This window comes from Centrocercus urophasianus, unplaced genomic scaffold (assembly GCF_019232065.1).
Source record: "Centrocercus urophasianus isolate 14NV4802_14NV808 unplaced genomic scaffold, USGS_Curo_1.0 seq_10, whole genome shotgun sequence".
Classification (NCBI taxonomy): domain Eukaryota; kingdom Metazoa; phylum Chordata; class Aves; order Galliformes; family Phasianidae; genus Centrocercus; species Centrocercus urophasianus.
Window position 1 is genome coordinate 99,178,102 of NW_024884142.1, and position 24,488 is coordinate 99,202,589.

Consider the following 24,488-nt stretch of genomic DNA (forward strand, 5'->3'; position numbering starts at 1 on the left):
CAGCTAGGGCAGCGTGGGCGCTGGGCAGGGGGAGGCTTTCCCCTCTAGACCCACCGTGCTGGATGAGGGAGCCTTGCTGTCAGCCTTTAAGAAACTTCAGAGAGACACGTCCTGGAAGGAGAGCGCCTTGTTAGTTGTTTCAAGCTTCTTGGGGCATCTGCTTCTCTACTCGGAGAGTAAAAGATGTTCACACGGCAAAATGTAGTAGGAGTAATGGAAGCAGCTCTTGGAGCCAGAGGGTGATGTGCTTGTAGGTCGTTTCCAACCTTTCCGTGTGCCCCAAACAAAGAAGGTGCCATAGGATGCTGTACATCAGGAAAAAAAATAAGCCCATGCCAACTCTAATTGGCACCTAAAATGACAAGCTCGTCCTTTTGTCTTTGGTCTCCCTGAACTTTGTTTTCCTATCTTTAAAACACTCCTTCATCTCACAGAGGTTTGGGAAGAATTAATTAATCGTTCACCAATTGCTTAGATACAACAGCAATGACATCGGCAGAAGTTCAAGAGGAAATTAATAATTCTGCCTCTGAAACAGGGTTTGAATAGAGCCTGGTAAATAAGGCAGAAGGGCACACACTGAACAATGAACAGAAAACAAAATAATGAATAGCTGCTCATTAAGTGAGTAAAGTCCATTCTGAGCTCCGAAGGAGGCAGGGACCCTATGGAGAAACCAGCATGTGTTCATGTAATTAAAGACCACAATCATGCATACACGGCGGGGGGGGCAAATGAAGGTTGTGCAAAGAACCTTAAAGCTGCTATTTTATAACTTTCCAGTGTTTCACTTTCAACCTTAACAATGCTCTTTTAACGCATTTTTTTCGGTGCGCAGTGTCATACAGGGAGAGGTGTGGGCATCGTGCTTTCCTCTCCAGTTCCAGCAGTGGGAATGTCTATGCTGATTTGTTCTGGGAAGCGTGCAGTTATTAGCCATTAAAGGCTTAGAAAAATAACCAGTGTTGGTGTTCAAAGAAACGTATTTTCTTGAAGGTGTGGGGTTTTGTGTTTAAGGACAGTTCTCTGGCCCATGGGTGCTACAGCATTCCCAAGCACCCACTCCTCTGCAATTCCTCATGCAAACTGGCATCAGGACCATCTTGAAACTGTCCCCCCAGCTGGTGAGATCCTACACGTAAGACACTAGTGGAACCAGGGAAGACAAAATCAGGACAAATCAGGCCTGATCACAGTTGCCTGCTTAACAAAAAGACTCACAGACTGTGCTTAGGATGACCTAGGGCAGCCAGTCCTCTCCTGTTCTTCCGAAAGCTGTCACGCCTGGAAAGCTGAAGGCATTTATCAGAACATTTTGGCTGTGTTGCATCCTCCAGAAACAAACACCTCCCACTCACAAATGAAGATGACTGACACTCTTTGTCCACCCCCAAACTCCATCAAGCCTTCTCCACTGAAAGCTGTCATTTGTAGCTAGTTTATTAGCAGGCTTCAGGCTTGCAGTCAATGAGAGTGAAAATCAGAAAATTTAGCTTCTCTGTCATCGTGCTAAACAGTTAATCTTCTTCATTTGTTTGAAAAAAGCAACCTGAGGAGACAGTCCTACTGATTACAGAAGATCTCTGGAAAACACAGATCTGTGCCCTGGGAAAGCTTTGGTAATTAAAATCTGGCCTGAATCAATTAGCTTTTCATAGTAAGAGTTGCAGGAGAACCACTAACGTATTGAACAAGAGCTTGTAGCTTTCAGCTGCATGTTCCCATGCAAATCAGAGTTAGGTGTCTGAAAAGTCACTCTGGATTCTTCCCCAAACCTCCCCGTAATGAAAACGTTCACCTTCACCTGAAAAAGTTAATGGTTAAAACAAATAAAGTTGGATTACGAATGTTCTCAGGAAAACCTAAGTTCTCTGCTTGCTTTCTCACACTGACCAAGTTACAAAGGCCTCTTCTTTCAAACTGTCCTTCCAGAGCAACCCTCTTGTTCTGCATTGATCCTGTTATCCTGCTTCATCTCTTTGCAAACAAGTCTGTACGGTAAGATTTCAAAGAACATCTGACAAGATCATAAAAATACTGGGCATGTTGACAAGCACTAAGGTGAATGCAGATTCAGATGTTTAATTATGCAGAGTCAATCATGTCAGCAATTCAGACAGCAGCTCCGATCTCACAACTTAATTACTTTAATTTCAGATGAATAGTTTGTGTTGTCGTTTTTAGTTTGACATACTGCAAAACCAGTCAGACATTATCCTAGGAATGGACAGCCCTCCTGTTAGTGAGGTAAAATTTGTTGTATCCTTGGGAATGTTCAGAATCTGACTGGAGACGGCCCTAAGCAAAATGGTTCCACCTTGAAGTCAGCTCTGCTTTCATCTGGGGGTGGTGGGAGGCTCTCGGTCGCACACCTCCAGAGGCCCCTTCCCACATTCTGAGAATCCAAGGATATAAATAAAGAAATAACCTAGAAGCCAAATGCTTCTCATTTAATTCTAAAGTCATGTCAGTTGCCAGTAACGCCCCTTGAACAAAGGCAGCATCCTTCCTGATGCTCCAGAAGCGCCATCATTATTTTGGAGGATTCTTTCATGGCTCACCAACTGCCATTCTCACCAGCCAGATGCACACACGCTTCCACACTTTTTTTCCATGCACCAGAACATCACAGCACACCCTTCAACAGCTACCAAGAGGACGTGTTCAGTGACCGACTTCTATTCCTTTGACCACCTACATATCTCAGGAAGCTTAAAACATCCGAGCTGATATTTGCTCTTCTGCTTTTCATTTCAAAACATGGAAGAGAAATAGAATAGGGCCCTGTTAAAAAGGACAAAACCAGGGAAGTTTGTGGCAGGGTTGCGACCTGGCAACTGGATTTCACAATAAAGCCAAGGCACGTGATGAAGCAATTACTGTTAGGAATCATTAAATGCTCTTACCTGTCCTGCAAACAGCCCACACACACCAATAATACAGAGAATGTTAAATACAGCAGAGCCTACGATGGTTCCAACGCCTACGTCTCCTTTTGTGATAAAAACACCTGAAAAACAAGTTCAAGGCAAGCTGTGTAAATTGGAAAGTACAGAGTTTTTCCTCTAAAATTGCTCCATTAATGAACCTAAAGGCATACACCAGCTCTGCTGCTTTTACTCACATTTAATAGGGCAACTTGCAGAGAAAGGTGCTAGGGTGATTAAAGGCAACAGAACTTTCTGTGGGGATTCAGAAGGATTATCTAATGAAAACCAAACACCTTAAACATTTCTGGATCACCAACCTCCTAGTCTAGCCACAGACATTACAAAGGACAATAAGCTCCTTGAGAGCATCTCGTAGGACACAAATCTGCAGGAAACTATCTCCTCACCATTCTCTGCTCTTCCATGTATCCTCAGCCCTGCTGGCTCCACTAGGCAACTGAGCAGATTGAGAGTTCTCAGAATGCATTTTGGGACTCTGTTACAAGCTCGTTTCAGAGCTCTTCTGTCAGATTTGGTTACACTTGGCCAATGAGGTTAATGGTGAAGAAGATGAACTGACAGACACATGGTAGTATTGCACAAAATTCTTTCCTTAGGAAGTCAGCCTAAAAATACACTCCATCCCCTGCTAGCTGTCAGTCTGTTTAAATTCACCATTTGCTTTTCAGTTTCCAGCAGTATTTTTCTGGCTGTTGGAGTTTATTTTTTTTTCTCTCCACTTCTCCCTTTTCTGAGACACACGTTACCCACAAGTGTGCCCCCCACCCTGAGAGCCATTCAGTATCTGGTGGATTACACCACAGCAAGTCATTAGGGTTCCTCTAAGCTGTCTGAGGGAATTTGATTTTATTTTTGCCCTGCTGCAGCTGTGCTACCTTTAATACAATACAATCTCAGGTCTGTGGGCTTCCATTCTGTGGCTTCAAAGCCAGGCTGGATGCAGCTTTGAGCAATGGGCTGGTGGGAGATGTTCCTCCCTATAGCAGGAGGGCTGGAACTAGATGATCTTAAAGGTCCTTTCCAACACAAACCACTCTATGATTCTATGATTGTAATTTCCTAGACTTTGAGGCTTTGATCAGCACTCTCTGCATCACATGCAGCTTGGTGTGAATTAATCTGTGCTCTGTCTCTGACAGACTCTACTGAAGTAGAATGATCTTCTAGAGAAAGTAACTAAGCTCAGCATCATTCCTTTATTTCTCTTCAGTGATGAAGAGCCCACCTTAACCTTCCATTCATTATTCTAACAATTACATGCCACCAGAGATGTGGACACATAAAACAGAAATACTACACCATATACATGGCAGCATACATGTAGATCGTTTCACAGCAGCCTTCTGATTCAAGTCCCCTCGTAGCTCGAGGCTACAGAAGGAACACCAGCTCTCCTCATGTTTCACAGACCCAAGAACTGCTCAATCTCTGGATCACACTTTCCATACGCAGAGTGCTGCGCTGGTTGCATGACGCTCTCACCACCCTGTTGCTGTGAGTAAGGGTGTCAGATCTTCTCTTTGGCTTTCCGAGAGGGAAGCATCATTAGATAATTAACTAGAGCGAAGGTGATGACAGAAAATGTGCATAGAATGAATGGCCTGGGTTGCAAAGGACCACAGTGCTCATCCAGTTCCAACCCCCTGCTGTGTGCAGGTCGCCAACCAACAGCCCAGGCTGCCCAGAGCCACATCCAGCCTGGCCTTGAATGCCTACAGGGATGGGGCATCCACAGCCTCTCCAGACATCTGAGGACAGAAACAAGTTTGCCTGGTGATCAACTCGGAGGCTGAAGAGCCTTAGAGCTGGTGTGGCAGATAGCACAGAAGGGTGGAAAGGATGGAAGGAGAAGGCCGTGTGCATACGGCTCAGTGCTCTGTACCTTGGCTCTACCATAGCAAGGTAAGGCTAGTGGACAGTTATGATGAATTGCCTGCATTTCTGACCTTGCTTAGGCTGGTACAATCAAACCACTGCCAATGCAGCCCTGCTGTGAGATAACTGTACTTTTTTAGTGCCCCTTCATATAGTGAGGAATCCCCACAGTTAATCCTGTGCATGTCCATGAGGGAAGACGCATAAATATTGTAGATGCTTGGCAATCTCATGTCAACCCTGAAAAACAGCATGGCAAAAGAGGAGGTTTCAAAGAACAGCACATTAGTTACCTATGACAGATGTAAACAACTCTGGAGCAGAGCTTCCAGCTGCCATGAAAGTCGCCCCAGCCACATCTTCACTAAGATGCAAGCGCTGCAGAGAAACACATCAGAGTTATTGATTACAACACTGACAGGTGTATGGAATTCAACTAGAAATGTTACAGTCTGCTCAGAGTGGGAAACTGCCAATGTGCATTTAAAGGTTAAACAAAGGGAAAAAAAGTCATCACGAGCACACACATATATATAAATATATATACACGGTGTGCAATACGTGGCTTATCTCACCTAGTCTGCCTGTTACAGGTAGGGCTGGAGCTGAGACTTCATCCATTCCCTGACCTGCCCTGAAAATCATTTCAGCCTTGGACAGTTAATCTGTCTTCACCCTTCTTTCACTTGGATCATCATAACACATACCCCCTACAGCTCTCCTCTAGGAGCACGCAGGGACTGCTCCTATTTAAAACAGAGGTTTCTGGAAGGAAAACAGCCCTCTCCTCTATGAAAACTTTATTGGCATACACTGTTCTCAAAGATTTATTTGGTTAATTGCTTCCTTTATGTTTTCTTCATATTCACTGTTCCATCTGTGCAAGACACCGTTCAGCAAATGTGACAAAGCTGTTAAAACCACATGCCTTGCTGGCACCCTCCGCAGTTTAATCTGAGGAGCTAAAAAAAGCCACCCCCTGCCATACGGCCATAAACTGCTGTGTTGTTACTACACGAAGCTGCCTTGCTCACATGCATGCGAGTCAGCAGCTGCCATTTAACAAGCATGGGGAAGGCAGCCGACAGCGGTGGGAACGTTTCTCTAGCAGAACTGAAGGTTCACAGCAGCACAACCAACCCTGCAGGCCACAAGTCTTCTCCTCCCCTCTGCCCTTCCTAGCTGCGCAGAGTTACTCTGCAGCCTTCTCGTTATTAAAGGACATTTGCAGAGAGAAAAGATTGTTCCTAAAATGTGCAGGAACTCCCTTCTCCCAGCTCTAACTTGATTAAAGATCCCACAAAAGATATTTCAAGCCTGTAAAAGAATTCAACTCTACCCACTCAATGTATTCGTATAATAAAGAATTCTATGTATGTTTCAGGGACAAGGGAAACGGAGAAGATATGCCCTAATCAAAAATGCTTTTTAAGCAGGAGGCCAATGATTGCTTACTGCTGTAAAAGCTTGTGGAACCTGATAAAACACAGCTTTATAGAGAGTGATAATAGGTAGCATCAATATAATTATAGAATAAGTTTATAGGAACAGAAGTACATCCCCGAAGGCAAGGTTCTTCTGTAGGATTCTCTGTGGATGTATGGAAACAGCCACCCCCCAGAAGTCAGTCCACAGACAGATGGCATATTTTGAAAAGATCAGGAATCGAGAAAACCAATTGAGTTGGTTCACCAGCAGGTTCCTTGAGGACATTTCCTAGATAATTTAATGCAATACATACGATGACTAAGCTAACATAACAGGCTGGAAAATATGGCCCACCGTGTAAGGGTCAGAAACGTACTCTCAGGTATCTGTAGGCCATGTTTGCAATTGACACTGCGACGTTAGTTGTGCATTGTAAATGCACTGCTACATCAAAGAGTAACTGGACAAACATAGGTACAAATAGTTCTAGAAAATTAGGGCATTAGCTTGGTTGTAAATACATCTGAATGAAGAATAATATGAATACCTACCATAACAAATGTTCTGGAACCGATTTTCCTCTGTGCACGCTTATTTGGGAGCATAAATGCACCCAAACTCAACAACCACTTTCCAAACTAATGGAGCTAAGCCAGAAAAAGGACGTTTATTTCAAAATCAGTGTATCTGATCTGTCAGCACATCCCTGCCTCCCTTCCAAGTAACAGCACTCTCCCTTCCTCTCAGCCTCATGCTGGCTGTGCTCAGATTTAGCCTTAAGAGAGCTCACAATGTCCTGCCTCGTGCTGTCATCCTTCAGTCACCTGAATATTTAGGCACCGCGATAGTGGAAGCTCCTGGGGACTTTTTCTTGATGAAGAAAACCAGGCAGCACAGTTGGGTGCTGGGCTACAAGCATCAGGTTAGCTTAGAGTTAGATTCCACCAGAGCTGTCAACACAGATGATTTCCCCTACCATCTCCCACGCCTTGTCCCAGGGCCCAGCACAGCTGTGGTGGGTGACACTAGCAGGCAGAACAGCAGGCAGACCTCCAGCTGACACAGACTTCAGACTGGCAGGACTGAACCATGTTATCTACATGCAGCAAAGGTTTCCTTGCCTGAGATCGGAGAGGGCTTACAGTCACTTCGTGCACATGGTCTGTCTTCATCCTGTCTCTGTCTGAGCTGATCCAGGCTAAAACATAGTCCTTATCTTCTAAAATTTTAGCAAGCCAGCCTTAGCAAAAGAAGAGCAGAGCCTCCTTCAGTTGCTGGAGATGTTTAGGAGCTTCTTTACAGCCGACCTAATACTCTGCAGTATCCTGAATGTCAGTCAAGACAACTGCTGTCCAAAACCTAACCAGTCAACTGCAGCTCAGGACTGAGTGAGCTCAAAGCTTTCCAGCCTTGGCAGTGCAGCAGGAGGGATGTGCAGCTCCCCAGTTCCACAGGTAGCAAGGGAAGGACATAGCCCACAGGCAGCCAAACTTGGAGGTCAGTGACCCTCTCCTGCCCTGGATTTTTCACAGATGCATCTAAAGCCTCATGCTCATCAATGCAGGGGAGATCATTAAAGAGATTAAGACTGGAGGCAGCCGAGGCTGTAGTGATTATGCTCAGGTCAAGTCTGTGATCTCAAGGAACACGTGTGCCTGACAAGGAGTGGAATCAGGGCCTTATATGATGGTGTGATGGCATTCATGGACAAAGAAGGGCAACTGATGTCATTTGCCTGGACTTGTACAGGACTTTGACACTGTCCTGCACCATAACCATATCTCTAAACTGGAGAAAGAGGGATTTGAAAACTGGACATTCAGTAGATAAAGAATTGGTTGGATGGTCACAGCCAAAGGGTTGCGGTCAATGGCTCTACGTAAAGGTTGAGTCGGTGAGGAGTGGCGTCCCTCAGGGGTCCTTCTTGGGACTGGTGCTCTTCAACATCTTTATCAACAACACAGACAGTGGGATCGAGTGCACCCACAGCAAGTTTGCTGATGACATCAAGCTGAGTGATGCAGTTGACAAAATGTAAGGAAGAGATGCCATTCAAAGGGACCTGGGCAGACTTAAAAAGCGGGCACGTGTTCAACAAGGTTCAACTAGGCCAAGTGCAAGGTACAGATATGTGTACAGACTGGGAGAAGAACTCATTGAGAGCAGCCTTGCAGAGGAGGACCTGGGGGTTCTGGCAGACAAAAAGCTGGATGTGAGCTAGCAGTGTGTGCTTGCAGCCAACTGTGTCCCGGGCTGCATCAACAGAATGGCAGCAGGGCAAGGAAAGGGATCGTCTCCCTCTGTGCTGCCCTTGCAAGAGCCCACCTGAAGTTCTGTATCCAGGCCTAAGGATGAGGAGCTGTTGCAGCAGATGTAGAGGAGGGCCATAAATTTGCTGAAGGGCTGGAGCACCTCTCCTACAAAGACAGTGAGGCTGAAGGAGGTGGGCTTTTCAGCCTGGAGAAGAGATGGCCTCAATGTGGACTTCCAGGTCTTGAAAATTTATAATCAGGAGGAGGAGAAACTTCCTACATGGTCTAACAGTGACAGAACAAAGGGAAATGGCTTTAAACTAAAAAAGAGGAAATTCATGTCAGACATTAGGAAGAAATGCTTCCATCAGAGGGCAGTGAGGCCCTGGCACTGCTGCCCAGGTAGCCATGGGTGCCCCATCCCTCGAGGTGCCCAAAGCCAGGTTGGATGGGCCCTAGCAGCCTGAGCTGGTGGGGGGCAGCCAGCTCACAGTAGGGGGTTGGAAGTATACGTTCTTTAAAGTCCCTTCCAATCTAAGCCATTCTACGATTTACGAGCAACTATCTCCAAGTTCACGCACCAGGAGAGATGCAGCCCATCTCCTGTGAGTGAGAACTATGAACCTGAGCCAACTCACACAGGCAGTGCTGAGCAACTAAACAAAAAGCATGGGGAACGCTCTAAGACAACAGCAAATACACCATCATCACATGTTGGGGCTCTCAAGGAGAGCTGCTGCTAAAGCAGCGCACATTTCTAATAATACAAATCTCTAATACTTACTTCACAAATCTTTTCCAATGAAGGGACAAAGAAATCATCGCAGACAATTGCCAAAGCATAAAACATATACATGGCCTGAAAAAGAAAAAAGAGATTGTTGAGTCTGGAGACTGTCAAGCAAAGAAACTGAAGTAACTGCAGTATCCCAACTCATCTTAGTTTGTCTTGGAATATACTTCAAAAGGAAATACTCTTGCAAGAAGACTTTGGGAGGCTCTGTGGGATTTAACAGATAGATCATGACACATTTATCCAAAAGTTCTATCCAGTTCTAGCAAACTGCCAGCACTTTATCATCATTATAACGACTTCTTTTGAAAAACAAATCTCTGGATATTGCTGAGCTGCCCTTCGCTTTCTGCTCTGATGTACAGTGTAAAGCTTTTTTATGACTGCACTTCAAGAAAGCCTGGATTCTCAAGGAGCACCTTTTGAAATGCTGGTGCTCTGAAACAGTGGAAAGGATCTTATTTTCTGCACATAATCTGGGACAAACAAGCAAGGTTTTAAACCCAAGCTTTCGTGAAACAAGGCAAGTGGGAGAGGACAACTGCATCTTTCGAAGACCTGCTAGAGAGGTCAGAGCTCACCTCTTGCAGCACTGTGAGTATACAGCATATCTATCACATTTAGCATCACTGTGAGGAACCAGAAAACGATCTATCTGCATAAGTTGCTAAAAAGCTGCTATGATACCACCTCAGATCTCATTCTTAGCAGATTATGGTATCAGCAAACATTTATCTACGCCTGTATGGATGTAAAAGCACAAACCTATGAGAGTTCCTTCAATTCTGGGCATATAAACAGGGCAGTGAAGCCCAGGACATTAAGCCTGGAACAAAATGCACTGCAGCAGCTGCACAAAAAAATAGCTGTGTCTGGAACAAGGGCTATGAAAGGCTGCATGCAGTGAGGCAGGAAAGAGGAACACCTGAGCTCCTTTCTCCATTCCCCTCCTTTCTCCATTCCCCTCCATGAGTTTGCTGCCAGGAGCTGCACCCAGTGCTCACAGCCTTCCATCACAGCTCATGCTCGTGCACGTTTCCACACAGTGTGTCTTCACACTGCACACCACAGCATCACCACTGTTTTCAGTGCATGTGGGTCTTGATTTTTCAGTTGTTTTCAAGACAGGGCTTCTCACCCCTGAAACTACCTCCTGTACATAAAAGGAGCTGAGAGAAGTGGCCAACATTTGTAGGAAAACAGTGCCTTAATCCTATTGATTTGGACGTTCAGAATGTAAACAGTGGCTGTAGGATGGCCCAGCTCTGCCTCATTTTGGATTGTTCACTCTGTACTCCCACACATAGCTTCAGATGCTATGATGAAATCAGGCTGCTCAGCTGTTGACAGTTGCTAGCTGAGGCATGTATCAGCTCTGCTGGAAATTCCCTGCAAGTCCCTTTTATAAATAAAGACTATTTTCTACAAAGCCCATTAATTCCTGCTGCATTTTCCCTTGCTTCCCACAGAAAAAAAATAAAGAAATAAAAAAAATCCCAGCCAAGACAAGAAGCAGTGTTCACTTCTTCATGGTTTTTGCCCTGCCATGGTTCCCATTTCTGATAACTCTGTTCACCTGGGGTTCACAAGGAAGTAAAAGGTGAACAGGTATCTGAGAACCAGAAAAATTACATTCAGACCACAGGCTTGCCCTAACTGATCAGGTTCTTGTGGCATGGATTGAACTGCTGTCTGTCTGCATGATACTTAAACAATGCACCCAGCCCTCAATCACTGAAGCTCTGATGCTAGGAGTACATCAGAGTATATTCTTCTGAGAGGAAACCTTGGGCATCACAGAAGAATGACCAGAAGCAGCCTAGGAGAGTGAAGTGAGCCAATCTCATTGAAATACAATAGATAGAAGGTACCCAACTTCAGCCTAGATTTTTTAATCCTCTAATCACATTAATCTGCAGTGGGTCGTGCTGTCATTTTCCCTTCCTAAATGCACAGTAATGCCTTTCAAGAACACTAATCTGTACAGCATCATCTTTATAGAGCGCATTCTCTCTATTTGCCACAATCTACAGTCACAGAGCACAGGGCATCATATGGCTGCTGGGGATTCCTGCAATCTGTTACGGTTGTGGTAGCCAAGTTCTCCTGAAGTGAGACAGAAAACAGACCAAAAACAAGAAAAAAGAAAGAAAGAAAAAAGCACGCACTCAGATCAAGTCCCTTCAGCGTCTGCCTCAACATGGGGTGCACACAGCCTTCGTCTCCTCTGTGCCTTTACCATCTTTTCAGTTCACCCAAACCTACTATATCTACACAGAACGCACCAGGCAGCTTCAGCTTGGACTGACATCAGATGCAAGATGTTCTCCAAAACTCAACTTTCTGACGGTTGTTAAACAAGCACTCCAATGACTGACACGAAGAGTGGGTTTGCACCATCTCAAATGCAAAGACAAGAACAAGAAAAGCATACTGCATACCCATAACCACACATAGATATGAAAGCTACACTGCCTGTCATTCTACTGATTTGTAGAGTGCACCATCACAAGCCAGAAGAGTGGCAATGGAATTTCCTTTTCTCTACTCCTGCTTATACATCAGCACGCTTGGATATAAGAGAAAGGGTAGCAAGTGGACAGAACTCAACAAGGAGTGGAAAAGTGAATGTGAAGAAACTGGACCATGCCTTCCCTCACCTTTATGAAGGTGAACACCAGTGCTGCTGTGCCTGCTGAAAGCCCTGAACCAAAGCCTGCTAGGTCAGAAAGATGACTGCAGGTTACTTCAGCAAATTTTACACCAGGCTGACAGAACAGATCATACTGACTTACAGGCCTGAACGTTTACCTTTAATGATGTAATTGTTGTCACAACCTGGGTTCTGGCTGGGAGTCTTACTTAATTTATCTGGCTTGAGTTACGTACAGTACAAAGAGTTCAAATCCACGGAATATCTGCTTAGAAAACAACTTGGTTCATGAGCTAAAAGGCTGGCAACTGCCCTTGGCAAGTGAACAGATGAGGACAATAACTGCTACTTCCTTGAAAGAGTCTTTTTTGTTTTGTTCGTTTGTTTTTACACAAACCAAACAAAGTAAGGCTTGGGCCAACAGGAACACGCCAAAAAGATTAAATTTTATATCAAGTCAGACTGGTGAAGAGAGAACACAGACATCACTCTAGGCTATTTTACGTGGTAAGAAGGAAGAGAACCAGCAACAGGGCAGGCCAGTCTGTTCCATATGTCCAACATGGGCAAAAGCAGGCAGTGTGACTTTAAGACCTTGCAGCCAATTCGGTGGTGGAAGCTTCCAAGTTCAGCTGAGGCTGTTACTGCACCAAGCATCACTTAACTGCGTCCAGCTAAATAGAAGACACAAAAGCCTTTAAACAGGCAACCTACTGAAAAGATGCCTTTTCCCCTCAATAGGACAAGGGGAAATGGTTTCAAACTAAAACAGGATCGGATGCAAGGAAGAAGTTTCTTATGCTAACAGAAATCAGGCAGTGGCAGGTTGCACAGAGAGGCAGTGGATGCCCCATTCCTGCAGACAGCCAAGGTCAGGCTGGACGGAGCTCTGAGCTCTGATGGAGCTGAGGGTGGCTCTATGCACTGCAGAAGGGTTGGAATGGATGGCCTCCAAAGGTCCCTTCCAACTCAGATGGCTCTATGACACTTACCTTCACTAGAAGTCTGCTTTAAAATTAAGACAATACAAGGTTCCCGTATTAGAATTTTGCAACTATCAGATTAAGTACCACCTGACAACTGGTTTTTAAGCAATGCTTCTGACAAACATCAGAAAATTAATTGCAATCTCTGTAGATTACTCATATTATTCACAGTATGTGATCTGCTGCTCAGGACTTCTATGTTTATCACTGCTGTTTGTCCAGCACCTCTTTGAATTTCTTGTGCCAGCCTCCATCCTGGCATTAGAACAAGACAGAAACCCAATCTTCATGTGCCTGGGCAGATGAAGGCACACGTAGGCAGCCTGAAAGCAAGTCCAAAGGGGCCACTGAGAGTAAGGAAGTTGTAATGAGACAACTGAGCAGATGCTTGGAGAACCTTCCTCCAAGTCAGAAGAGCTTTTTTCAGGATAGACTGAAGGTGCCTATCAGAAGATTTAGATTGAGACCCTCAGGATGAGTAGGGATGAGTGCACGTCCCTGACTCCTTCCAGCAGTTAAACCATGTCAAGGGAAAGAGGATGAACTGCAGAATCACGCAATGGCTTACGCTGGAAGGGAACTCAAACCCAGTTCCAACCCCTGCCATGGGCTGGCTGCCCCCCATCAGCTCAGGCTGCCCAGGGCCCATCCAACCTGGCCTTGGGCACCTCCAGGGATGGGGCATCACAGCTCTGGGCAGCAGTGACAGGGTCTCACTGATCCCTGAAATAGACCCTGCCTGCTTCACGTCTCATCCACTCAGCTCCCACCTGAGCCCCTGGTAACTGCAAGCTCTGCCAGCCACATGCCAAGTCATCTTCCAGCCAAAGGACAGAGCAACGCTAGCCTCATTCTCTAACCCTCTCCAGGCAGCTGGGATCCCACATACCAGCTCAACTTTACAGCCAGCACCAGCAGCCACTGCCCTACCATTGTGATTCCCTCTCTGCTACATATAATGGGTTCTGAAAAGGGTGAATTTCCAGCCCAGAGCAGCATGAAGTCAAAGGAGAGCTGAATGCATTTTCCTGACGCGGCACAGAACTGGCAGTACCAAGTGCAGGACCCACACCTACAAGGCTCAGATGCACGCCTACTTTTCTATTCACAAGTCCCTTTTCAGCAGTTAAAGATGCCACAACTGAGAGCTACTCATCTCTACAATTTCATTTTGGGAAATCTGCTTTGTATCATGTTACCCTTCATGAAATAACCAGGACAGCTTATAGAGACATGACCTATATAAAGAGCTATTCTGCGTTCCGTATTTTCTAGCAGCTTGTCTGTAAGAAAAAAAAAAAAAAAAATAGTGCCTACACATAATTCTTATTCACATTTTTCCTATAATCTGATGATCAAGCTGAATTTAGGATCAATCTAGCTGCAGATCTAGAGATTACTCTGAAATGGATTGCTCAATCTTGCTAAAAGATGTGTGTCTAACAGAAAGTGCTGTAAGCAGACTTCTTGCAGCTCATGCTCCCCAGAAACATCAGTTGCTTGGATGAGCTGAGCACTACTTTGGTTTTCCACAACTCCACCAACAGGTCCTGCATTTCCTTGGGAAAGAATGCATAGGGTATGGTCCTCCCAAGAAGCTCATTTAATTAGATAATTTTACATGAAATTGGTTCGTCAATCTGACCCGCCTCACTTCTGAATCAACAACTCATCATAAGTGTCACCTCAAACCACAGTGCACCACTGAAAGCACTGCACTAAGCACAGGGCTTTCCTTAATTCTGACTGCATTCTGAATCCTGAAAGCCACCTATAAGTCCAGCTATGTGTAAACACTTCTATATCACACAGAATGAATAAAATAAGCATGCTTGGAGTACTGCAATAACAAGAGTTCCAGGGAGCCCTCCATGACACACAAATCCTCCCTCTTCTGTGGCAGCACACATCTCACAGATAGATGAAATGATCTGCCTGCTGGCTTGCAGAGGTAATGGGTGCCTATTGCTGAGTGTCTATATGGGACAACCTCTGCCAAAACAACCTCAAAAAGAAGTAAAATGCTATGAGAACACCTAGAAATCCACAACCCTTTGGGAACAATGTCAAGACTGCCAATGAAGGTCTCAAGTGCTGGGAAGCTCCTGGATCACAGACTTAATGCTTTAGTAGCGCCAGACCCTGGCTCCTTCTCAATCTAACACCTCAAATCAGTGATTCAGCAGGGATGTCACCATTCCTGATATCTCTCCCTCTTCTCAGAAACAACACGAGAACAATTAATAGCAGTAAAGCAATCAGTTGATGAGCTACAAAGAACTTTCCAGGGAAAAATTAACCGTTATAGCTCCAAGCCTGCAATATATCTTCAGTGGCCCACTTTGTATTCGAGCTGAAGTGCTTTCAGCTCAGGCATTTCTGCTGACTAAAACTATTGCTGAACTGTTCCTGCCCAGTTTCTCTTAGGCTTTTAAATTGTTTCAGGGATTACTATCATCTTTGTGAAGGTCATGTTAAGTAATTCACCACAGCCTCACTGTGGGATCTGATGGAGTGTGTTTCCATTTTCACTGTCATTGAACAGTAGGGAGAAGATGTTTTGGGAATCCATTGAAAGGCTCTCACTTGCACCACCCCAAACACACACGGTTTGATAGTGACAGGACAAGGGGGAATGGCTTTAAACTAAAAGAGTGAAGATTTAGGTTATTTAGGAGGTAATTCTTTACTCAGAGGTTGGTGAGGCCACGGCTCTGCTGTGGGTGCCCCATCCCTGGAGGTGCCCAAGGCCAGGTTGGATGGGCCCCAGGCAGCCTGAGCTGGTGGGGGGCAGCCAGCCCATGGCAGGGGCTGGGGGGCTTTGAAGTCCCTCCCATCCCAAGGCATCCTGTGATTCTGTGACTGTGAATTTCCCATTTCAGTGCATTTGCCCTCTGGTTTCTGATAAACAAGCTCTACCTTGATGTGTTTCAGAAATTAACATGAAAGTGGTAGCAAAGGAGAGACGGGGGAAAGAGAACAAGACTTTACCAAAATGAATAAAAAGAGTTCAGCATAAAGTCCCTTTGATTCTACAGCCCTGTCTCCTCAAACCTGCAGAGAATACTGACTGTGTCTATACCTTTTCCTACAACGTGCATTTCCATGTATGCTCTAATTTTATCAGACACTCAGTAACTGAAATGCTGGAGGGGAAAATCAGAATTAGAGGTTGATCACCTCCAATACAGTGACGACTCCTTTCAATTGAGACTGAAGCAGCAGGTTGCTTAAAGCTGACCGTTGTTTTGCTACTAACAGTCAGTTCTCTCTTGGACAACAGGTTATAGTTACTCTCTCTGCCCAGAAAGGTGGTGGTTCCCCATCCCTGCACACAGCCAAGGTCAGGCTGGACAGGACTGTGAGCACTGCTGGAGCTGTGGGTGTCCCTGTGCACTGCAGGGGGTTGGAATGGATGGCCTTTAGGGTTCCCTTCCAACTCTAGGGATTCTATGATTCTATTCCGATTGGCTCAGAGTGGAAAGACACTGAGAAACGCCTCAGTAAATGGCTTTCATTTTCTTTCTGAAGTAGGCAGTTCATCTTCAATTTTCTGTCCTCAAAAATCTGCTTTGATATGTGTTAAAGTATGTTCAGCTTATTCAAAACTGACAAAAAAAAAAAAGCAACCAAAAACAAAACCAAGAAAACCTCCAACAAAATAAAACACCAAAACTGTGGAAAAATAAACGATCTTGAGAGTAATTACGAAGCCCCAAATAATAACCTGAAGTAGAGTGGAAAACAGCCCAACATACAGTTTACACAGCCGTCCTTATGAGAACACTGTGCGATTTCACTGTTGCTAATAGTGAAAAAATACAGTCCACATTTTGCCTTTTGTAAGCACACATGGAGACAAGGATTCCACTGAGATGAAGAATGGCCGTAGCAACTCCTATTTTCAATGGTCTCATTCTAAACTTATTCCTGTAGCTCAAGAGATTTTTCTTAAAAATAGTTTTTGTGTTGAAATCTAAGAAACACGCGTTTACAAGGTAGCAGCACGCTGTTATAATCATCACGTTCTGCAGAGAGTGGCTGCACAAGAGCTGTTTTTCATATACAGAGCTGAATTGAACTACATGCAGTTAAACTCTTTCTTATAAACTCTCCTAGCACTTTCTGTATCACCCACAGCGGAGGTAAAAGGGGACAAACTTTCCAAGACTGCGTTATGTGGTTTACACATTTGCTGTATGGATCAGGAGCAATTAGATAGAGATGCTTGAATTGGGGATCAAGAGCAACCTTTCCCAATCAGAACACAAAAACTCTGTTTGTGGCAATAAGAACAAGAGAGACAAACCGTCAGCATCCAGTTCGCAAACAAACAATGCAGGACAACAGGCAGGAGAAACCCAACCTGGAGCCATCATCTTCTATCTCTAGTAGGGAAGCTGAAGATCCTCTGAAGATGTTTATCTTTCCACTAACAGTAGAGCAGCTCAGGGTGACTTGTATTAGAGGGCATAACTTTGAGAGATGGTTTTTCTGGATTTTTAGGAGTATTCCTGCTAAAAAAATCCAGCTCAGGTTCAGGATTCATTTTTCAAAACATCTCAAAGCTAAATGCTCCCACAGAATCTTGGAAACCTTTGGCTTGCCAAAGTCAATAATGATGTTACTCAATAATTTACTGGAGCCATTCAGCTGAAATAAAACCATAACAGAGCACTCGCATTACATGATGCAATACAATCTCATTTACACTTTAAAAGAAATCACGAAGGCACATAGCTAATGATAAAGCAAGTATTTTCTTTGCTGCTTAAGAAGGCATTCTCCCCCTTGCCAAGTACCAAGTTGGCAGCACTTCTGAAATTGACATGAAAAAAATTGTCTTCATCTACCCAACAGAAGTTGAAAAATGGATTTGGAGGGGAAGTGCTTCCTTCTGTGTTGTTACTGCAGCTCCATGCTTGGGCTTGTAACAGTCTAGGGGACTAATTGACTGCACTTACATTTAAATTTATCTCCACTACCCTGAATGCCGACCTTGCCAAGCGCCCCTTCTACACTGCCTTGTTTGAGGCAGAGATCACACAACTCCAAGCCAAAAACTGCATGGCTTTCTGACAACTGAGAGTTTAAAAACAGCATCTATTATAATCTTCCTGGCACGTTCCTGAACTTTGAGGCTCAACACTTTCTAGAATTCCCCAACGAATCCAGGACCACTGTGCAGCTGGTAAAAGCAGAGTCATGGCCTCTTCTTTAATGCATTCGGGAAGAAAAGCTCACTTCAGCAACTTAAATAGCTGGGGAATTCTGGAGATCCAAGTGAGAGACTGACTAGAGCATTTTCTAGTTGGATTACAGTATGACTCAAGCACCACTTAGACATTTCTTCTACAGGCACCATTCCTGTCAGGATAAACAAGAACCTTTGCAGCACCCATCCAGGCCCACCAAGCCAGGTTGACCAGGCTGGCATTTTGGTCTCACTGCTCTTTGAGATGATGGCTACTTCTCTCTCAGTGCTGGGGGAATCCTTGGCCCTTTGAGTCTTAAACTGGAAAAAAAACCAACCCAACTTTCTGGCTCTTGTATATTTTGATCGAGGGGTTTTTTTTGGCCTGTTGTGTAACTTACCACGCGTTAACATTATACTCATATTAGTCACTAAAACTCACTCTCAGTCATGACTGAGAACAGAAGGGGAATGTCTGCATGCAAGAGCAGAAAACCCTGTGGGTAGGAAGCAGTATCAACTGTCAGTGAACATACTGACAGTCCAAACTGATAGGAAAAGAAACACAGCGTCACAAAACTTACACAAATGACATGCAGGATGACAGCTCCATGCCTCCTGTCCTCGTTCGTGAAGATGTCATTGGGGAATTCATGGAGAGCTGCAAAAAAGAGAGAAAAAAAAAAGCCCAGATGCTTAACCACGTACTCAAAACTGCCAAGTCTTCTGTTAAGTTACACAGTGCAAAAACACCAGAGCGTTCCGTGGGGTGGCAGCCCTACAACAACCACCCTGTGGGCCCCATGCAGCAGCTCTTTGTTCCACTGATGTGTCAGCTTAGCTTAACTTGTCCTCTGTCAATCAGACATCTTGCCTTACTGTGCGATTTGCTTCCGTAGCAACTGCGAGCTGTGTACCCAAAGACATCTTGCAGAGAGCAGATAAACCCCACGGACACACATCACTCCTCCAGAAAAGTCCAAGGGGAAACAGCATATTCATGTAGATGCCAACAGATCACTCCCAGAAAGCATTTCTAGCTTATGGTTTTGTACCTGGAAATGGATGGTATGGGTAAAAGCACAGGGCAGGTGCTAGAAATACTCCGAATAAATCTCAGAGAGTCTCCTACTAACACAGCACTGATCTGTATCCACAGCTACAGTGGGGCTCTGTGCCTCAGCCTTACTCCTCCCCTGCTTTTACCTTAATGATGATACATATAATGTCCTGCTGCATTGCTAAGAAATGGGGCTGGCTCTCTGATCCCTCACAAAATAAGTGTAGAGGGTTGCAATTAGCACTGCGGGAAAGCAGCACCTGTCTCATCTGAATGCATGCTGGCTTGATTCCTTCCCCCTCATCTGCACACACAAAATGCTTACTTTGAAGAGGCTGCCCGCAGCTGCCGATGCTTGGAGGCACACTATGACAGAAGCCATTTCCTCTGCAGGCACAAAGGGGACATCATGTGCCATTTAAGCCCATACTCTGCTTTTCCTGTCAATGCAGTCCCAAAGGACAGTTCGTTTTGCTCCTCTCTACTGCTATGTTTCCCATGCTGTAAGACCAAAGCCTTCCCTCTGACTCTTCTCCTCTTGACTTCCCAGCACCGAGTCCTCCAGCCGATCCCTGGAATTACTGAATGCTCTCCACATGAGCAACAATGTTCTCCCAGTGCTGTTCCCAGCAGCACACACTTGGCAGCAAACTCCCTTTGGGCGTTCTAACTTTTTTTTCCCAGCCTGGGTGCCTCTTATTGCCCTCATTGGGTGAACAATGCCAAGATGCTGGTATTTCCCTTAGAGTTCCCAGGATGACTTGCTGTATTAGATAATCAGCTAAGGCCTGAAAGAGGATGAAATCCAAGACAGCAGCAGACAGTGAGCATCACGTACAAAAGAACCGTTTCCCCTTACCCACTTCTTAGCTTTACAAATCATTTGTGCGTTTCAGATCAAAATGAATCTTTCTTCCACCTTCAAATTTCACTCTGACTCCTCAGAGACGTTCTCGACGTGAACAAGTCCTTTGATGTACAGCAGCAGAGATGCAAGGAGGTTTTCACAAGGGCATGTCAGATATTTAGAAAAAAAGCAAGCATGCCAAATCCTTTGGGTCAAGAGGGAAGGCTTAGGATTACCGTGGAGTCCTGGGAGCTGTAACCCTGCATACCTGGATGGGGAAAGGTCAGTCAGAGACCTCTTGAAGCACAGAGCAACGCGCCTGAAGCGTCAGAAGCGTGTTTGCTGTGGAGCTGCTATGCCCTACGCCATAATAACCAGTTTGACTTCCCATTTTCTTCACATACTCCTGTGCTCAACCAAAGAGGATCACTCAGCTTGTCTAAGGCTGCCAAGCCCCAGGTCCTCGCCCCAGCTGCAGATCCCCATGATACAACAGCTACGTTCCACGTGTGCAAGAATGGTGTTCAAAGACTCCCATGGCACAGCCTGCACATGTTCCCAACAGCAGTTTTTTCCCTGCAGCAAACTCAAAGGGAAAGTCATTATTGTCCTGAATGAAGGACAGAAGTGTTCACTCTGCAGTTATGCAGTAGGATTCAGGCAGGATCCGTGCTCTAATTAGCTTCCGAAAGAGCATCTGTTGGCAGAAGTGAACCATGAAGAAACTTCATGCAGAAACAATTATTTCAAATAACAATATGATAGAGGAGAAGAGAAAAAGAAACAACACAACCCAAATCAGATGCTGCTTCACTCAGAATCAGCAGATCCTGCATCCAACCTCGTTATTCCCACCATAAACTGGGGCTAACTTTGCTGAGAACAGGAGGTTCACCATGCTTCTCTGCAACCCCATTACCAAGATTCAAGGGCTTGGAATGGTCCAGAACACGACCCTCCACTGACTATCTGTTGGTGATACCAAGCATGGCAATCTATGTGCAAAATCCATCTTCTGTAATCAGAAGTGACCTGTACACAGTTGCTTATGCTTCTCACTAGGCATCCTCTTAATAACAGCCCACCTTGCCAGGGCACACAGTCCATTACTATGGTGGAAAATCAACTACACAGGCCCTCTGCTCCCGCCTGAGCAGGCAAAACATGCCTCCATCTGTGCAGATACAGTAAGCAGCCTTCTACAAGCCTATCCAGTGCCGTGAGCTGACCAGGCTCATACAATCAAAAGACTCACAAAATTATTGTTATCATATGGGACCCTGAATATCACTGAAAGTGAACAAGGATCCCATTCTACCAGCATTCTTGCACAGAAATGGGCTGAAGGTAACGATGAATGGTGTTTCTATTTACGCAATCCTGCTGGAGCAGGCCTTGCAGAATGTTAGAATGATGTTTTAAAAACAGCACTTTGGGCTCACAATCAGTGAAGAGCTTGACAACACATGAGGTATTAGAAAACTTAAATGAAAGACCTCGAGATGGATAACCCAGTGCTTTATGCGTTTCTCCACTTAGGATACAGATGAAGGGAACTAAAAAAGATACTAAGCTACAAACTGGCACCATGATCAACCTACTGCTCCCTGCCCCTGTTGCTCTTGAACCTGGAAATCACATGGTAGAATGGCTGTGGGAGGTATAAGTAGGACCAAAACAGTGCAGCCTTCTTGCTCCTTGGGGAGTGTTCTTAGAAAAGGGAGGTTCTGAAACTCCCCAGGTGCTCGCTACTTGGCCCACTTAAAATACTTGTTGATTTTTATTGTGCGAAGAACTCTTCAATGGAACAGAACTGTAACCATGAATGGACAGCCAACCTTCAGTGAAATGAATGCCAAAACAATGGATGAAGTCTGAATGCTGAATTATGCATCATCTCATTGCCCGATGGACTGTCACAGTGCATGGAACAGTGCAGACTGGCTCTCACCTTTAACAGTGAGAGTAAGATGCCAGGTGCCATATTATCTTGAATGGAAATGGAACTGATATGTTGGTACTCAAGAGCTGGTCTAAGAATATTAACTTACCCAAATCCAAATAAGGGTCCTAATAAGTCTTCTGTGCACTTGATACTACGGGGTTCTTTGTGTGTTTGTGGTCGATATGGCTGGTCATACTCACCCTTTACCTGGACAGTGTCCTTGGAGATGGCCCCATATACCCAGCGTAACACACTCCAAACTACCACAAACACCAACTAACTGGCAAATCTTCCTCACCAAACATTGATATCAATGAACTGCTCTATGGTCATTCTATGCCATAGCCATCCTCTTCCCGCAAGCTGCAGTCATCAAGCACCTGCATTAGCTAATCACACTGCAGCAGCACTGAGTTTAACCCAATAAACTATTGGGCTGATTAACCAGGAATCAGAAGAAACAGGACAAATTGTTCTGCAGAATGGCATGCCATTAGACATATTGACCGCTGCCCAAGGGATTGCCAGTGTGCAATCATTACCACCGACTGTTGGGCACATATTCCTCATGTTTCCAGAAACGTAACTCATATGATGATACAGATGAAGATCCAAATGACTCAATTTGAGCAACTAACAAATGATCGTGTCAATATCTAGTTAGCCTCCATACCTCGACAGGAGAGAAAGTGGTTGTACAGTCAGTATTCTTGGGTTCTGCCTTATCCGCCCTATTAATTGCTGCTCACTCTATTGCCTATGTGGGATTTGGATGCAGTGCACACCAGCTATCTTCAAACGAGCTATGTCTCAATTCAAGCCATGAAGTGGTGGAGCATGCAGCAAAATACAGATCCTCCCTAAAGGAGGCTCGCAGTTTGCTCTGGCTTTCTCACTGGGTTTAAGTGCACTAGAGTCATAAAGTCTTGGAAACGACAGACTAACAAGCATCCAGGAAAACCAATGTCCCACTATGCTAATCCAGAAAACAGCTCAGCGATTTAATTTGTTCAGTGTACCCTCATTAAGAGCTATATCTTTTTGTTAGGTTTGCAGTTCTCGTTCCAAAGTCAAGTAATGGGTATAACAGTTGAAAAGAGCATGCAATATAATTGGATAACCTTTGTTGCAAAGTTGTTGCAAGTCATTTAAAGATAAATTACTTTCATTTACTCAAATGCTTTATTACATTTCTGGCTGTTAATTGGATTATAAAGCACTTAAAGACAGTCTGCCAATTAGGTTGCAGGCATGGCTTTTGGTAATAAACTGCAAAGCAAGTGCAAGGAGGATGTTCTGGCATTCGGAGTGTTTCTCAGTAATTCCCATTTGAATTGCTCAATAAAAGCTAAAATAACAGTTTTCTTCTAATGGTCACTTCCACACGTTCAGTCTTGAGCTGGAAAAACCAAGCTGCTTTTTCCTGGCTTTCACATCATTATCATGAGTAAAGCTTCAGCAATTGGAATTTAATTAGCAATTCCACAGATGATTAAATGGAAAAAGAACGCAGCTAACTCTCACAGCTCCGCCGCCTACTAAGCAGTAACTGAGCAAGAAGGAGCTACATCAGGTTTGCTACAGACCCAAACAAGTGGTTTTGTTCAGGAAACCATTTGCCAAACCATAAGACACTGCAAAGGAAACACGGGGGAGCGTTTTTAGCCACACACAGAACGGTTTGCTAACACACATGCACATGCTTCTCTTCCTCCTGCAGCTGCTGAGGATTTTGTCTCTCAGCAGACAGAGTCAAAAATCCAGCCCCTTCATCAGGAGTCTGCACTTGTTCAAGGAGACTGAAGTGCACCTAAGGTAAAAGCCTGCAGAACAAGAAAAGGTGTAAAAATAGAATAGGCTGATAGCTCCGGGAAGGAGATAGGGAATCCTAGTCATCCCTTCTGGGCACAGCAGCAACATCTCATTCTCACTCAGGTTCAGGTTCCAACCCCACGCTGTAATGAAATGTACCTCCTTAGCTGAGAAAACGGCACGTGTTCATTGCTCCGAGACATTGTCTGAACACAAATGTTCTGAGTGGCTTAGACTCGAACGCGTGCAATTACAAAATAATGTATGCCAATTTGGAATCTGCTGCATTTTTATGAGATGCATCAGGTGCAGATGAGTACAGATAAGAGGAGAGCTCTGCAAAACACTGGAGCTCCTTTCTGAAAAGAAACAGAGGGTGCCTCTGCAACCCCACTCTAACAACAGCTGCCCTATTTAGGTAGTATAGAAGCTCATAGCTCCTTATTTTGCCTAAAAGAGCGCTCAGCTTTTATACAGAACAAGGGCAGATTTTGCCAGGCTTATTTTGATTGCACCAGATAAAAACAAAACCAGTTCTGTCAATGAAACCAAACCAAAAATGTCTGCATTACTGACCCTGCAGGCTTTGCAGGCATTTGGCAAACTGCATGAGAGCAAGGGCTTCAAACTCAGCACTTCCACCGCTGTGTCCTGTTTGGTCACAGGGTACGATGCCATAAGTTCTGCTCTTT

General features: G+C 44.8%; 1 protein-coding gene across 1 annotated transcript in view; it reads right to left on the reverse strand.

Annotated features, from left to right (window-relative positions):
• SLC24A3 (solute carrier family 24 member 3) overlaps positions 1-24,488 on the reverse strand; it is a gene marked incomplete at its 5' end in the record, with an annotated part of 137,967 nt that overhangs the window by 38,935 nt on the left and 74,544 nt on the right. Inside the window, 4 exons of the mRNA XM_042820732.1 lie at positions 2,907-3,010; positions 5,120-5,204; positions 9,291-9,365; positions 18,717-18,793. Coding sequence (XP_042676666.1) covers positions 2,907-3,010; positions 5,120-5,204; positions 9,291-9,365; positions 18,717-18,793 — 341 coding nt within the window. The remainder of the gene's footprint in view (positions 1-2,906; positions 3,011-5,119; positions 5,205-9,290; positions 9,366-18,716; positions 18,794-24,488) is intronic.